A 14,534-nucleotide genomic window follows, 5' to 3' on the forward strand; every position below is an offset into this window, starting at 1 on the left:
TATATATCTTAGTTTATTAAATAACTTAGAAAATATAAAACGTAGATAATAATAATTATAAGAAAAGTAAAATTATAATACTTAAGAAGTATTTAACTCTTATAGTATATTATATAATATTATTATAAATAATAAAGATACTATAGTTACTAATACCTTAAAGCTATTATTATATAAGACCTATAATAATAAGATTATTAATAATAATAAGATTATTAATAATAATAAGATTATTAATAATAATAAGATTATTAATAATAATAATAATAGTACCTTTAAAGACTTTAAAGTAAGTTATTTTTTATTTTAATCTTTAATTTATTACTATTACTAACTTACTAGGTTATAAAACACTATTAGTAACACTATAGAGTATAGTATTTACTTTAGCTATTATATATAAAAAGAAAGTAATATAAATATTATATTAAATTATAATATTAAAGAAGTAAAGGAATATTATATTATTAATATTCTTTTAAGTAATTTTTATAGTAATAAAGTTAAAAGTCTTAGTATTATTAACTAATATATATAATAATATTAATAAGGTTATACTACTATACTTTTATATCTTACTTAATTATAGTATATATTAATATATAAAGGAATTAATAATTTTATATTCTATTTTTATATTTTTATATTAAATATATAATATAATACATGTACTTATATTTATATTATATTATATAAAGTAAAAAATATAAATATAAATATATATATTATATTATATTAGAAAAAAATATAAATATATATATTTATATTATATTTTATTTATATTATATTTTTTTAACTCTCTATAAGTAGTACTCCTAATAATCTAAAGGCTATAGGTTTAATCCTAGCTTTTTTTTATTTTTTTCTAACTTTTTTTTTTTAAGTAATTTTAAAACAGCTCTACTAGAGAGGGTTAGAATAGTCTATCTTACTCTACTATACTCTAGGTTAAGATAAAGTCTATAGATAAGCTAATAATACCCCCCCCTTAATAACCTAAGAGTACTATACGCACTAGCCTATATATAGTTAAGCTAACAGTAGAGTAAGTAATAAGGCTCTAACTAATAGATATATATATATACGTTATAAAGGTCTATAGGTCTAAGAAAAATAAGAAATTTTATTCTTCTTGCTCTATATAGTCTAGTAGTAAGTAATGCTCCTAACAATCTAAAGGCTATAGGTTTAATCCTAGCTTTTTCTGACTTTTTCTAACTTTTTCTTTAGGTAATTTTAAAACGGCTCTACTAGGGAGGGTTAGAATAGTCTATCTTACCCTGCTTCCTCTGCTGCGCTCTAGGTTGGGATAGGCCAAGACTATCCCTTTTTTCCCTGTTTTTTCCCTCTGTTTTTTCCCTCTGTTTTTTCCCTCTGTTTTTTCCCTCTGTTTTTTCCCTCTGTTTTTTCCCTCTGTTACCTCTATTACCTCTATTTTTTTGCCTCTATTTCTACTTTTTCCCTCTGTTGCCCCTGTTTTTTTACCTCTATTTCTACTTTTTCCCTCTATCTATACCCTTATCTATTGGCTATAACTGTATCCATTGTCAGCTTAAGCCTGCACAGGCTAGCGCGCACGGTACTCTCGGGTTGTTAAGGGGGGGGCATTATCAGCTTGTCTGATCGCTCGTTAGGATAGGCTAAGACTATCCCTTTTTATATCCCTGTTTTTTACCTCTGTTTTTTGCCTCTGTTTCCACTTTTTCCCTCTATCTATACCCTTATCTATTAGCTATAACTATACGGATATCCATTGTCAGCTTAACTCTGCACGGACCCCTATTAGTTATTGTGCACGGTACTCTCGGGTTGTTAGGGGGGGGGGCATTATTAGCTTGTCTGATCCCTCGGTGGAGACAGGCGCGTCATTGACCAGAGCTCTTTGTGAATGGCCTGCAGGCAGCCACAGCTGCCTACGTTCTTCACAATAGTTATCACGTCCTCAGGGGTTTAATTGCTTGACATACGCTCGTTTGGAAGTAATCCGAGCAATCGTAACTATTACTTACAATGAGATTACCTAATTTTTAGATGAGAAGAACGCTTCTTGCAGCAACTATCATCCCATCGAGCAAACCCCTCTGTGAATACCGATCCGACACCGCCATCCCCTCACAGCAATGGGTGTGAACGGTCTCTGGACAGTTGTGCAGCCTTGCGCGCGCCCGACGAACCTCGCAACCCTCAACCGAAAGCGCCTTGCTGTCGATGCCTCCATCTGGATATACCAATTTCTCAAGGCGGTTCGCGACAAGGAGGGCAATGCGCTGCGGAACTCTCACGTCGTCGGCTTCTTCCGTCGCATCTGCAAGCTCCTTTGGTTTGGTATCAAGCCCGTCTTCGTATTCGATGGTGGCGCTCCGGCCCTCAAGCGCCAGACGATCCAGGGTCGTAAGCAGCGCCGCGAAGGCCGCAGAGAGGATGCTGTTCGCACTGCCGGGAAGCTGTTGGCTGTACAGATGCAGCGCATCGCAGAAGAGGAAGGGGAGAGAAGGAAACGCGATGCGGACAGGGGCATTCAAAGAGAACGAGAGGAGCCCCAGGAGGAGATACCCGATGCGGACAACATCGTCTACGTTGATGAAGTCGGCATGTCCCGGCAGGAGCGACAGCAAACGAGGAAGTTCTTCAAACAAGACGCGTACCATCTGCCCGAACTCGACGGGGACATTGCTTCAATGGCCAAAGCAGACGATCCCAGGGTCATGAGCATCGAAGAGCTAGAGGAATATGCGCGGCAATTTCACAACGGAGAGGATATCAATCTCTACGATTTTAGCAAGATCGACTTCGACGGCGAGTTCTTCCAAAGTCTGCCCGCGGCGGACAGGTACAACATCCTAAATGCAGCCAGATTGAGGAGTCGTCTCAGAATGGGGTTGAGCAAAGAACAGCTGGACGACATGTTCCCGGACCGTATGGCATTCTCGAGGTTTCAAATCGAAAGAGTCCGTGAGCGGAACAATCTGACTCAGCGCCTCATGAAAGAAGCTGGCATGACAGGTCTCGATCTCACTTTGACGGGCGGCGGAAGGATCGCCGGTGAGAGAGACAGAGAGTACATACTTGTAAAGAATGACGGAGCAGAGGGCGGCTGGGCGCTGGGTGTCGTGAGCAAAGAGAAGGACTTGGGCGAGGCCCATAAGCCTATCGATGTCGATGCTCTAGACTTTCAGTTTCAGCAAAAGGACAAGGTCGAGGAGTCCGACGAGGGCGACTTCGAGGACGTTCCCGTAGAGGGATTAAACCGACTGCCCAAGATTTCATCCAGGGAAGTCGCGCTTCGGAGACAACAACTGTACGGAAGCCAAGGAGGGGGCGAGGGCGAGGTCGAGGTCGACAACTTATTTGAAGAGGAAGAAGAACAAAGTCTCTTCGTAGGCGGCGATGTTCCCAAAGCACATGATCGAAGGAAGCACAGCGGCGATGAGGCAGCGCACCCTGATGAAGAGGACGATATCAATCGTGCTATTGCCATGTCCTTGCAAAATCAGCACAGCAAGGATATAGAGAATTCCGAGGAGGATGAACAGTTTGAAGACGTGGAAATGGAAGCTCCAACCTGGAAGCAGAAAGCAGTCGAGGGACCCAGGCCAATTGCTGTAACGAGCGGCCGCATGGTGGCTCACATTGTCAATAACAGGTCTACTGCAGCCGTCCCGAAGAGACGCGCTAACAGTGTCAGTAGTAGTGACGATGAAATGGACTTGCAAGCAGCTTTAAAGGCGTCCCGGCAGAAGAAGAGAGCCCTGCCGAAGCCGGCGGTGCCTAACATCAAGAATCCTTTCGACGGTCCATTGCCGTTCCCTAAGCTCGCTTGGGGGTCTTCTCTCTTCTCAATGAAGGCTCCATCGAAGAAGCCTGAAGGCACGTCGACAACAAAGCAACCAACACCAAATACACAGAAGTCAGGGTTAAACAACGGTGACGCCGAGTTTGGTGGTGGTTTTATAGCGGAGGATTCTGTGGAGGAACCAGTCGCCGCCGCCGCCGATGACGACGACGACGAAGGTGGTTTCGAAAAAGGGCCGCAAGAAGAACGACCCAAGCCGTTGCCCCCTTGGATGGTGGACAACACGGATATCCGTGAATCGATTAAGCAACAACGACAGGTGGAAAGCGAGATCAATACGGAAGACAGGGAGGCAGCAATAGAAGAGGAGCGTCGGCTCGAGCGCCAGAGGCAAAACCAACTCATTGAAATCCAGTCGTCCGATGACGAAGGCAGCGACATTGAAATACTCGAGATACCCCCTTCACCGAAGCAGGTTTCCACTCAGGAGGAAACTGCCTTTGCTGATGGAGCCATATCGAACGACGCTACTCCGAGCGCCCAGATTGGGTCACTCGAGAAGAAAGAATCAGCAGCTGCGTCTTTGGAGAAGTCGGACGCCACTTCTCGGAAGCCGCCACCGTCGCCAGAACCCGACTTCGGAGAAGTGTGGCCAGAGAACGCTGATGAAGATATGGGAGCTACCATTACGCAAGTGCCCGACTCCCCGGAACCAGAAATGGAAGATATCACAGTCGATGCCGAGCAACAAAAGCCCGACTCTCCAGACCTGGCGATGCAGGACGCGTCTATCGATGCAGAACAAACAAAGCTTGCTCAAGAAGAACAAGAGCTCACCTTCGAAGAACTCATGGGCGGGCCCCAATCGGACAATCCCAACACGGTGGGCGACCCCGTGCAGGATGCCGAGGCTGCCGTCTTCGCCGAGAGTGACGACGAGTTCAGCGACCCAGAGGACGAGGAGCTGTTCGCCAACCTGGCCCAGGAAGCAGAGGAACACGCCCGTTTCGCCAGCGAGTTGAACAACAAGTCGGAGTACGAGAACAAAGAGGCTTATGAGAGGGAATTGAAGGCGCTCCGCACGCAACAGAAAAAGGATCGTCGAGACGCCGATGAGGTCACACAGGTCATGGTCACCGAGTGCCAGGCCCTGCTCCGTCTCTTTGGCATCCCCTACATCACAGCGCCAATGGAGGCCGAAGCTCAGTGTGCGGAGCTCGTGCAACTGGGCTTGGTGGACGGCATTGTCACCGACGACTCCGATTGTTTCCTGTTTGGCGGCACGCGTATCTACAAAAACATGTTCAACAGCAACAAATTTGTCGAGTGCTATCTCAGCTCGGACCTCGAGAAGGAGCTCTCCTTGTCGCGCGAACAACTCATTGCCATTGCTCAGCTCCTGGGGTCGGATTATACAGAGGGCCTACCCGGCGTGGGTCCTGTCACGGCCGTAGAGATTCTCTCAGAGTTTCCCGGCAAGGATGGCCTCGACAGGTTCAAGGAGTGGTGGCAGGACGTGCAGATGAACAATCGCCCCAAGGAGGCCGACGCGGTGTCCCCTTTCCGCCGCAAGTTCCGCAAGTCACAAGCCACAAAGCTTTTTCTTCCGTCGGGATTCCCGAACCCTGCCGTCACGGACGCGTACATACGCCCGGAGGTCGACAGCAGCCCTGAGCACTTCCAGTGGGGCGTGCCGGACCTCGAGGGTCTGCGGCAGTTTCTCATGGCGACCATCGGGTGGAGCAAGGAGCGCACCGACGAGGTGCTGGTTCCCGTCATCCGGGATATGAACAAGCGCGACATGGAGGGCACGCAGACGAACATCACGAGGTACTTTGAAGGCACTGTAGGTGTTGGCGCGAGAGACGCCTTTGCGCCGAGGCAGAAGGGCGCGACGAGCAAGAGGATGGCGGACGCCGTCAGTAGGCTAAGGGCCAATACCAACGGCGAGCAAACGACTGTTGCGGGGCTGGAGGATGTGTCGGCATCAGCCAAGGTTACGAGGAAAAGAAAGACCAGGGCGAGGACTGCGGCAGTGGAGGAGGAGGAGGATGAGTTTGTTGATGACGCCGAGGAGGAGCGGTCGGAACAGGGTACCCAAACGAGAGCCCGTCGGGGGAAGAAGGCCAAGGCATCTAAGTAGATGCGAAATGAATGATGCCATGACATGGAAACCTTTGCCTATGATGCATTTCCCTCCACATATGGCGAGTTGACGTCTTGACTGCTAGAGTCTGCTGATGGGTTTTTCGTCGATGCCATCGACGGGGTTGTGCCCCATAGCCTATGCTACCTGCTGGCCTATAGTAACGAGGTGAGTTCGTAAACGGCATCTTATCTTCTCTGACTGGTTCCTGAGCTCACAGCCCTATTGCGATCCTGATGTGGCGATCACTTGGGGTCAAGGACCACCCCCCGCGCGGGAGGACAGAAGAGAAGAAAAAAACGCATGAATCCACAAAGACAAATTCTAGAACCGGATGAGTCACATGCGGTCGGCGGCACTTGTCCGAGATCTGATCGAGAGGAGGGCGAGCGGATTCCTACATGTAGGTCCGGATACAAGACCGTTGTCGCTCTTCGAGGCTTGATCTTGCAGGCTGCAGCAGGGTCGTCGAATTAAGTGGCGGGCTAGGGCTGAACCAGATGTGTACAAGCGTTCGCCAGTCCGCTTTTCCAGAGCGATTATCGGGTAGCTACCGTACGACGTTGTTCCATTCCCAGGCGGGCACGTATGATAGCCAAGAAAAAATCGGTTCTTGACAACAATCGGACGGGAGGGGAGGGAAAATCTTTGGGGAGTCCCACGTGGCGGGTCCTCCCGTGTGTGCGTGTGTGTTCAAGAGAGAGTGAGACTTCGGGGGAGGCGAAAGCTCGGTTTTTTTCACTTGTGGTTGGAGTTTTACACCGCAGAAATGCCGTACGAGGTCGCTGTAGGCGGGGAGAGACAAGAGTCGGATGGGTGGACAACCAGTTCAATCAAAATCAAGAGACCAACATGTCGTTATCAGTGCTTTGATAGTAATCATCGCGGGCGAGGGTATGTGAATTGACCTCGGCCGGCATCGAAGGATTGACTCATTAATGGCTAAGCGGAGGATTGGACAGCGTGGTGGCATATCCAACCAAATGTGATGCGCTCTGACCCGCTTCGCCGACTGTGACAGACAGGCGGCTGCAGACTACCTAATCAAAAAGTGGATAGTGACAGTGTGCGATGCCGTCGAATGAGGATTCGCCACAGCTAGGATAGATGGAGTGCACCACGGCAGATGCAGACGTAGGTCCAGGGCAGCCAATCGAGGCACCAGGTTAAGCGGTTCTGCTAATGCAGGAACAGCGAACGCAAGATGTCGTGGACTGATGGCAATGATTCTTGTCCATCTCTCGTCAGTCGTTGGCGTAACCTTTCATTTCATCTCAGACAGCTTCGACTTGCTTATTCTTGTTGAGTGATGGGTGACCTTGTCTTCTTCCGATACGCTCGTGGTTTGGGGCGTTCCGCTGTAACTTCTGCCCTGCCACAGCATATTACCCGCGTCCTAGTAGTATGGCTGGGTCTGCGGATCAACGACGTCAGCGTGGACGGTGGTCGTCGAAAGAACCAATACCAGATCGCTGCCATGTGGCACAACGACTGGCAAAGAGGGGGTCGGCGGTGGGGGATACATGAGCGGTTTTCCTGCGTTTTGAACTTTTAATATTTTTTCATCTCGTCGGAAAATCTCCTCATTGTCCCACAGGTTATCGTGCCAGGCTTTCTTGCTTTTGTGCCGACCGCGAAGACCGGGTTGCGAATCAGTTGGCCATGGGGCCATTCATCACAGAGAAGAGAAAGAACAAACGGCCTAACAGAGCTAGGACTCCCGAACTGCGGGTTTCTCCAAATGAGAGGAGTGATCGCCGGCATTTTCTGCAGGCTGCTGGGCGGGCTCCAGAATGGAGGGGTGGAGGCAAAGTAGTGTCAAAGTTGAAAGAGAGGGTCATCCCGTTCTTCCGCGGTGTGGAAACATGGGCTGGGACGCGATGTTGGGATGTCACCTGCCGAGCGGTGTGATGCGTGATTAACCATCGGATGAAATGGGCCGTCCGTTCGTATTGGATGAGCGTGGTGATTGGGACGGCGAGAGGGTTCGAGATGTCTACCCAAGTCAGGAATCAGGATACACCGTAGGGGGAGGGGGGGGCGACGGTAAGGTAAGCTTGATTCTGTCACGGGCCAGTCGACCAGCAACGCCGGTGTTATTACTGGCAGAGGCGATGGCAGGGCTCTTTGCGGGTGTTGTAATCCTTGGATAGCCTGAAACGGATTGGCAGGACAAGGTGCCAGACTGTCGATTGCAGTTAGCTGATAATAGGTAGCTAATATGGACCTACTCCGTAACTGTAGATTTACCTAGTTTAAGGTTCTTTGCGCAGCTAGGGGATGGACGTGATGAATAGCAGGGAGGATTTCCCAGGGAACCAAACCAAGTTCCAGCCACAATCACGCATGAGGATTGCGGAGGCTATCATCTGGTCAGTGAGTGCTACTCAGTCAGCACTGGCCACTCAATGGCGGACGAATCTAAGCGGGTGGTTTCTTCATCGTGGTCTGCTGATCTACTATCTCGAACGGGCTGGCTCTGTCACGTTCTGGCCAGACTAGGTTCGTGCCTTTGTGCCGTTATCGTGTTGGGATATGAGCGCCAGTCGGCGCCGTGGTTGCCCTTGAATAGCAAATTTGGCTGAAGATTGGAGCCCAGAACGCCGAGAAAGCCCAGCTCTGCGTGCCAGGTGATGGTTGGTTGTCTCTGCCAAGGCCTCAATAAGCAGAGCGAAACGGGCTATCTTGGCACTTGGCGTTTACGGTGGGAGCACGCCGTACAGAGTAGAGCATCCGTAGTGAGGTGAGAGTGCCGGCTTTTCGGTCGGCAAGGAGGAGAAGAGGAAGGTCGAGATGTAGGTACACTCGCGGCTGTTGAGCCCAAGGTCGGCCAAGGAAGGGCGACCCCCCTGTGAATAGGTAGCTCTAGCTGCAAGGTACAGCCCCCCTAGCACGGCCGAGCCAGTGTTTCATGAACCCTACGACTGGATTGGTCGGCTGGCTCAGTTGGGTTTCCTCAGTTCGTCCAATTATCCAACGTCTTTTTCTTTCTTTCTCTTGGCCTGCTGCGCTCTTCTTTCCGCATAGAGAGGAGCCCACTCACACAATTCACTTCCACACGCAGAATGGCAAAGAAGGAAGGAGGCGGTGGCGTGTGAATATCAATGGCCATGCATCAAAGAGTCTGCTGTATTGTATTCACCTTCAAATTCCAGGGAAGGAGTGACTGGACCCCCCCCTGCTGGCTCCTGCCCGTTCCTGGCCCGTCCCTGCCAGGGTCCAAAGTCCACCACCATGTTGGATCCCAGCTGAAGTTCACCTCACCAATATGCGCTTCTTTCTATCTCCCCGTCTAGTGTATTTTGGTCGATTTATTATTAACGTAGACCTCGCACACCTTTTACCTACCTTCCCTTCTACCTCCCCTTCCCTTCTCCCACTCTCCAAGATCAAGTGTCGATACACAACTCCTTCCTGCCGGATTCCGAATAGCATCGTCACTCCTTACACGAGACTCACCGTCTCCAGTCATTCATTATTCACACACTCGACACTTGGTCTCCCTTTAGCACATCACACCACGTTGATTCAGAGACGCCACACCGTTGAACAGGGTTCAAGACAGTATCTTACCATTCTGACTATTCCCAGTCACACCTCGCAAGCCGAGTCAAAGAACAATCTGGACCATATCTTTACCTCGTTCAACCATTCCAGCATCCTTTCTACCAGCCACCCACAACTCTCTTTAAGGCGGGTCAAATACTCGAGGAAACTCACGCAGATCTCTCAGAAATATCGATACTTTAACTTTTATTCCAAGAAAGCTCTGTGCAACCCACACTAGAACAGCATGAAGTCTTCCACTGTCGTCATGCTGGCTTCAGCCGCTGTTGGCCAGGCCATTCAACAGTGCTCCGGCGTTGCTAAGAACGAGGGTGGCAACTGGTGGTGCGGTGCTGTCGACCAGATCCTGTACTCTAACGTCGGCCACCCAGGCACTTACAAGGCTGTGAGCAACATGGCCGATGACGGATCCTGCTCCTTTGAGGATGTCCCCTTCTCTGGTCCCCTGGCCCCTTTCAACGAAGAAGTGAGTTTTCATTGTTCTTCATTTAAATTCTAATTCAAGTGGCTCGAGCATATCACACGTGTACTAATATGAGCATAGCTTGTCCCCGTCTTTCGTGGTCCTATGAACCTCAAGCAGGTAGCCATCTACAACCTGTCTCCCAAGGCCAAGCGGTCTCCTGCTGTTTCTCACAGCCATGCCCGCCGTCACGGCCACCATGGCCACCAGCACTTGCACAAGAAGCATGCTGAGCATGAGCACAACGAGGAGAAGCGTGGCGACGTCTGGGTCACCGCGACCATTGACGGCATTGTCCAGTCTTGGATCAACACCTACCATGGCCCTACCCCTGAGGCTGCCCCTCCTGCCCCTCCTGCCATCGCTCCCATCGCCCCGCCTGTTGCGGCCCCAAGCCCTACCCCCGCTCCGTCTAAGCCTGCTGTTGCTGCTGCGGCTATCCCTAAGCCTGCTAGTAACTCCAAGGCTGCCGGCTCCAGCTCGGGCACCGCCACTGGCGATTACACCCGCGTTGGCTACTACAACGCTGACAAGGCTGTTGCTGATGGCATCGTCTTTCTCGGCAACTACGGTGGCCAGGGCTCCGGCAAGTTTGACAAGTAAGTACCAAGCTCAAATTCCCGGGCGAATTCTGACTAGAAACAGCGTCTTTGGCAACTCTCTGTCGTACCTGAACTCTGATGCTACCGGTGGTGCCGCCTCCCCTCAGGTCCTGAACCCGGTCACCCTCAAGTCCAACCAGGAGTTCCTTATTGCCAGTGACAAGTCTTGCGACGACGGAGGCTGCGGCTACTCGCGTCCTGGTTCAGTTGCTTACCGTAAGCCATATCCTTGATACATACCTATACATTACTGAACTAACAATTCTGTAGACGGCTTCAAGGGTGAGGACTCTGTTTGGCTCTTCGAGCTCAACATGCCCCTTGACGGTACATCGGGTTTCAACGCAGACATGTCCGCGCTCTGGTTCCTCAACGCTCGCATCCCTCGCACTGCCCAGTACAACAAGTGCTCCTGCTGGCCTGACTGCGGTGAGCTCGACATCCTCGAGGTCCTTGCCCCTGGCGATACCAAGTGCAAGTCCACCTTCCACTCCAACGTTCCTGGAGGTTCTTCCGATTACTTTGACCGTCCTACTGGCAAGCCCATCAAGGTCGCCGTCGTCCTCGATGGTGGCTCAGGCCAAGTCTCTGTCAAGGTTCTCAGCGACAACGTCGACTTCTCCACTGGCCTCTCTCGCTCGCAAGTTGACAGCTGGCTCTCAGCCGATTCCTTTTCGGCCGCCAGCACCGGTGGGAAAACCAACAGGGTCAGCTTGTTTGCTCTTTCTTCCTAAGCATTTCGGAAAAAAAGACAATTTTGGGATTTGGGATGCACCATTATTGCATATCTGTGATGGAAAGGCATTCGCAAATTCTCCATTCACCATTTCCTTGACCGTGTCAAGCGAGCTTCTTGCATTGTATCCACGGCATTCGATGACGCGATCACGACTTTTCCGATTCTTTTTACTCTTTTGATACAAGAGGATGCCAGTCATGCCTCGCTCCGGGTAGTTCGGGGTCTTGCAAAACCAGCATACCTCTCAGGCGTCGAAGACAGAATATACCCGGCCCCAGAAAAGTGCGCCTCTTTGATGATGATTTTTTTTACAGGGGTCCAGAGGCGGACGGAGTTTTCTTCTCTGAAGTATAGAGAAGCAGTCAATTGATGCGAAATTTCTGAAAACCTGTTCGCAGCACTGTACAATGTCTGACTCACGTGATAGATCGACCAGAGTTCTGTTCCCATTCCTGTGACTCACTTGAGTGAAGACAACATAATAGTATGATTGGGTGCGACTGGCGACGTTACACAAGCCCTTTGGCTTACCAACGTAACAACCTCTCGGGGCGAAAAGCGCTCAACGACCGACTTGGCGCTGACGTTGCCGGGTTATATCTGGCTTTTTGTCTTTCCAGCTTGTCCTAACCGCGAGAGCTGGGTGGTGGCTCGTAACCGGTCATGATAATACTGACGTTCTGCGGATTGACCCAAGATTCTTAGTGACTGGGCAGAGTGAAGAGATTTCATCAAATTCGAGAGAACTGTCTAGGCAGTAAACGTGGCGCTCGCGCCTGCAGTCATGGACGGAAATCCGAGCTGCCATTCGTCCGCACCCTTACAAATGCTTTCCAGTTATGCTAGTGTAAGACAGAGTGAACCCCCCTCCTCGAGGATTCCGCGCGGTAGGTCCACTTAAGTCCAACCCGCAAGAGTCTTGATCTGAGGTAGATTCACATTGAAGTGGTGTCCGCCTCTGAACATTCCTAATCGCGTTGGTACGGCATTCGGGACAGATGTGACGTCTCGCGCTTTCGCGTTCTGGAGATTGGAAGCTCGTGGACTCTTTGTGGGGTCGGAAGCTCGGGTTATAGTAGGCTTGCTAAGCTTGCATCTGAGCGGGGAAGGGCCCATGACATTGACAGATCTGCCGGCTGGCCTGAAGGAAAGGAGCATACGTGATAGGTAGCTACTCCACTCCACTTCCAAAGCTCGTGGATCTTCCTTACGAATGAGGCATGTGATCGGTCTGTACGTGTAGGCGAACGTGACGCCATATTGTAGTTGTGTGTGTAAAGATTCTCTATAGTCTGGACTGATAGAATGATCAGCTGCATTGATTGAATGGCAGAACATCTCCTGCGAAGTACCTAGATCTAGGCGCTTGGAGAAGATACGACGTACTCTAGACACCTAGGTAGGTAGGTAAGTAGGTAATAGGGACGGATGATGACTATGTAGATGTACATACAGATATACATGTCCAAAGTACAAATTCAAATGAAGCAATTGCGCGAGGGGGAGAAGCCAAGCTTACGAGCACGACAGCGCGGGACCGAGCTGCAAGCGAGGATGTGTTCTAGCGCAGTAGCGCATCCCAATCTGGCAATGCATATCGAGGTGCGTCGGTACGTCCTGGAGGGGTGAGGGAGAAGTCCAGCCTCATGGACACTCCAGATGTGTATAAAGGCGCGATGGCCGCCGTCTCACCTCGATACTGAACTTTAAACCTCATCAAACAAGCAACATTTCACTATTACTTACATCGACTACCTACCTATTCAACACTCGATTGAGACAAGCTGCTCAAGGTATGGGGGCCCATACCTATCCCAATCACATGGTGTATTTTTGCCAAGGCTGTATCTAATGTAGCAGCGCAGTGCAAGTTCCACTTGAATACCAAGAAGCACAATCATCGACCTTCAAAATGTCCAAGAAGCTCATCACTGTGTTCGGTGCCACCGGTGCCCAGGGTGGCAGCGTCGTTTCTATTTTCCTCAGCGACCCCAAGCTCAGCAAAGACTGGCAAGTCCGCGGCGTCACTCGCGATACCAGCAAGGACTCGTCCAAGGCTCTAGCAGCCAAGGGCGTCGAGATTGTCGCTGTAAGTCAAGTTCACGGATGCTCCAGGAGCTGGGAAAATCCCCGTGCTAATAATCTTCGCTCGACAGGCCGATCTCGGTGATAAGTCCTCGCTCGCCGCGGCCGTAAAGGGCGCCTCAGCCGTATTCGCCGTGACCAACTACTGGGAAAAGCTTGATAAGGAGCTCGAGGTCCAACAGGGCAAGAACATTGCCGACGCTGCTCTGGTGCGTAGATTGGCTGCCGTCCCTGCGGAGAATGCACACTGACTTGTAGTAGGAGGCTGGCGTTGAGCACTTCATCTTTAGCTCGCTTCTCGACATCACCAAGTGTAAGTCGTTCCCCTCTTCTCTGACATTGCCATGCTCACGATGCGAGACGAGCGACTGACATGTCACAAAAACAGTGTCTAACGGCGTTCTCCCCGACGTCTATCACTTTGACAGCAAGGCCGCCGTGGAGGAGTACATCCGCACAACCTCCCTTCCATCAACCTTCTTCCTTCCCGGTTTCTACATGTCCAACCTCCCCGGCGGCATGCTCCGCCAGACGCCGCCGGACAACGCCTGGGCCCTCACCCTCCCTATCCCGGCCAGCTCGCCGATTCCGTTCTTCGACCCGGCCGCCGACACGGGCAAGTTCGTTAAGGGTATCGTGCTGAACCGCGAAAAGCTGCTCGGCAAGCGGGTCCTGGCGGCAACAGCGTACACGACGGCTGGCGAGGCCGTTGACGTGTTCAAGAAGGTGTACCCAGAGGCGGGCAAGACGGCGCGGTACAACGAGGCCTCGCACGATGCCTTCCGTGGCGCGCTCAAGAGCCAGGGCATGCCCGACTTTGCTGCGGAGGAGTTGCTGCAGAACATGAGGCTGCTCAATGAGTTTGGGTACTACGGCGGCGAGAAGCTGGACGAGTCGCATGCGATTGTGGAGGACAAGCTGACGACTTTGGAGGAGCATGTGAAGAACTCCAAGGCTTTTGCCGGGCTACAGTGAGTTACTTGGGCGGTTGGCTAGTTTCTGAAGGCACTGGATGATAAAATGCGTTGAGCTTGAAGAATCGATGTTCCATTGCTCGCTGAACTCTTGAAGCCCATTTTAATTCAATATCTAAGCCGCTGACTGACGAACGTGAGCTTCCGGGATGCTGAAGTCATTGG

At 50.4% G+C, this 14,534-nt stretch overlaps 3 protein-coding genes across 3 annotated transcripts; all 3 read left to right on the top strand.

Moving 5' to 3' along the window:
• Positions 1-2,120: 2,120 nt before the first annotated feature.
• Positions 2,121-5,936, top strand: GLRG_00714 (DNA excision repair protein; the record flags this gene model as incomplete). Its single annotated transcript, XM_008091399.1, has 1 exon — positions 2,121-5,936. The coding sequence occupies one exon, from the start codon at positions 2,121-2,123 to the stop codon at positions 5,934-5,936; it is 3,816 nt and encodes a 1,271-aa protein (XP_008089590.1).
• Positions 5,937-9,732: 3,796 nt separating this feature from the next.
• GLRG_00715 (uncharacterized protein) lies at positions 9,733-11,305 on the top strand (the record flags this gene model as incomplete). The annotated part of the gene is made up of 4 exons (XM_008091400.1): positions 9,733-9,972; positions 10,051-10,568; positions 10,615-10,787; positions 10,842-11,305. The coding sequence occupies 4 exons, from the start codon at positions 9,733-9,735 to the stop codon at positions 11,303-11,305; spliced, it is 1,395 nt and encodes a 464-aa protein (XP_008089591.1).
• A 1,917-nt stretch (positions 11,306-13,222) lies between these two features.
• GLRG_00716 (NmrA-like family protein) lies at positions 13,223-14,370 on the top strand (the record flags this gene model as incomplete). The annotated part of the gene is made up of 4 exons (XM_008091401.1): positions 13,223-13,399; positions 13,467-13,604; positions 13,657-13,708; positions 13,784-14,370. 4 exons carry the CDS (start codon positions 13,223-13,225, stop codon positions 14,368-14,370), a joined length of 954 nt encoding a protein of 317 aa, XP_008089592.1.
• Between the last annotated feature and the right edge of the window lie 164 nt (positions 14,371-14,534).

This window comes from Colletotrichum graminicola, assembly GCF_000149035.1.
Source record: "Colletotrichum graminicola M1.001 genomic scaffold supercont1.2, whole genome shotgun sequence".
NCBI lineage: Eukaryota > Fungi > Ascomycota > Sordariomycetes > Glomerellales > Glomerellaceae > Colletotrichum > Colletotrichum graminicola.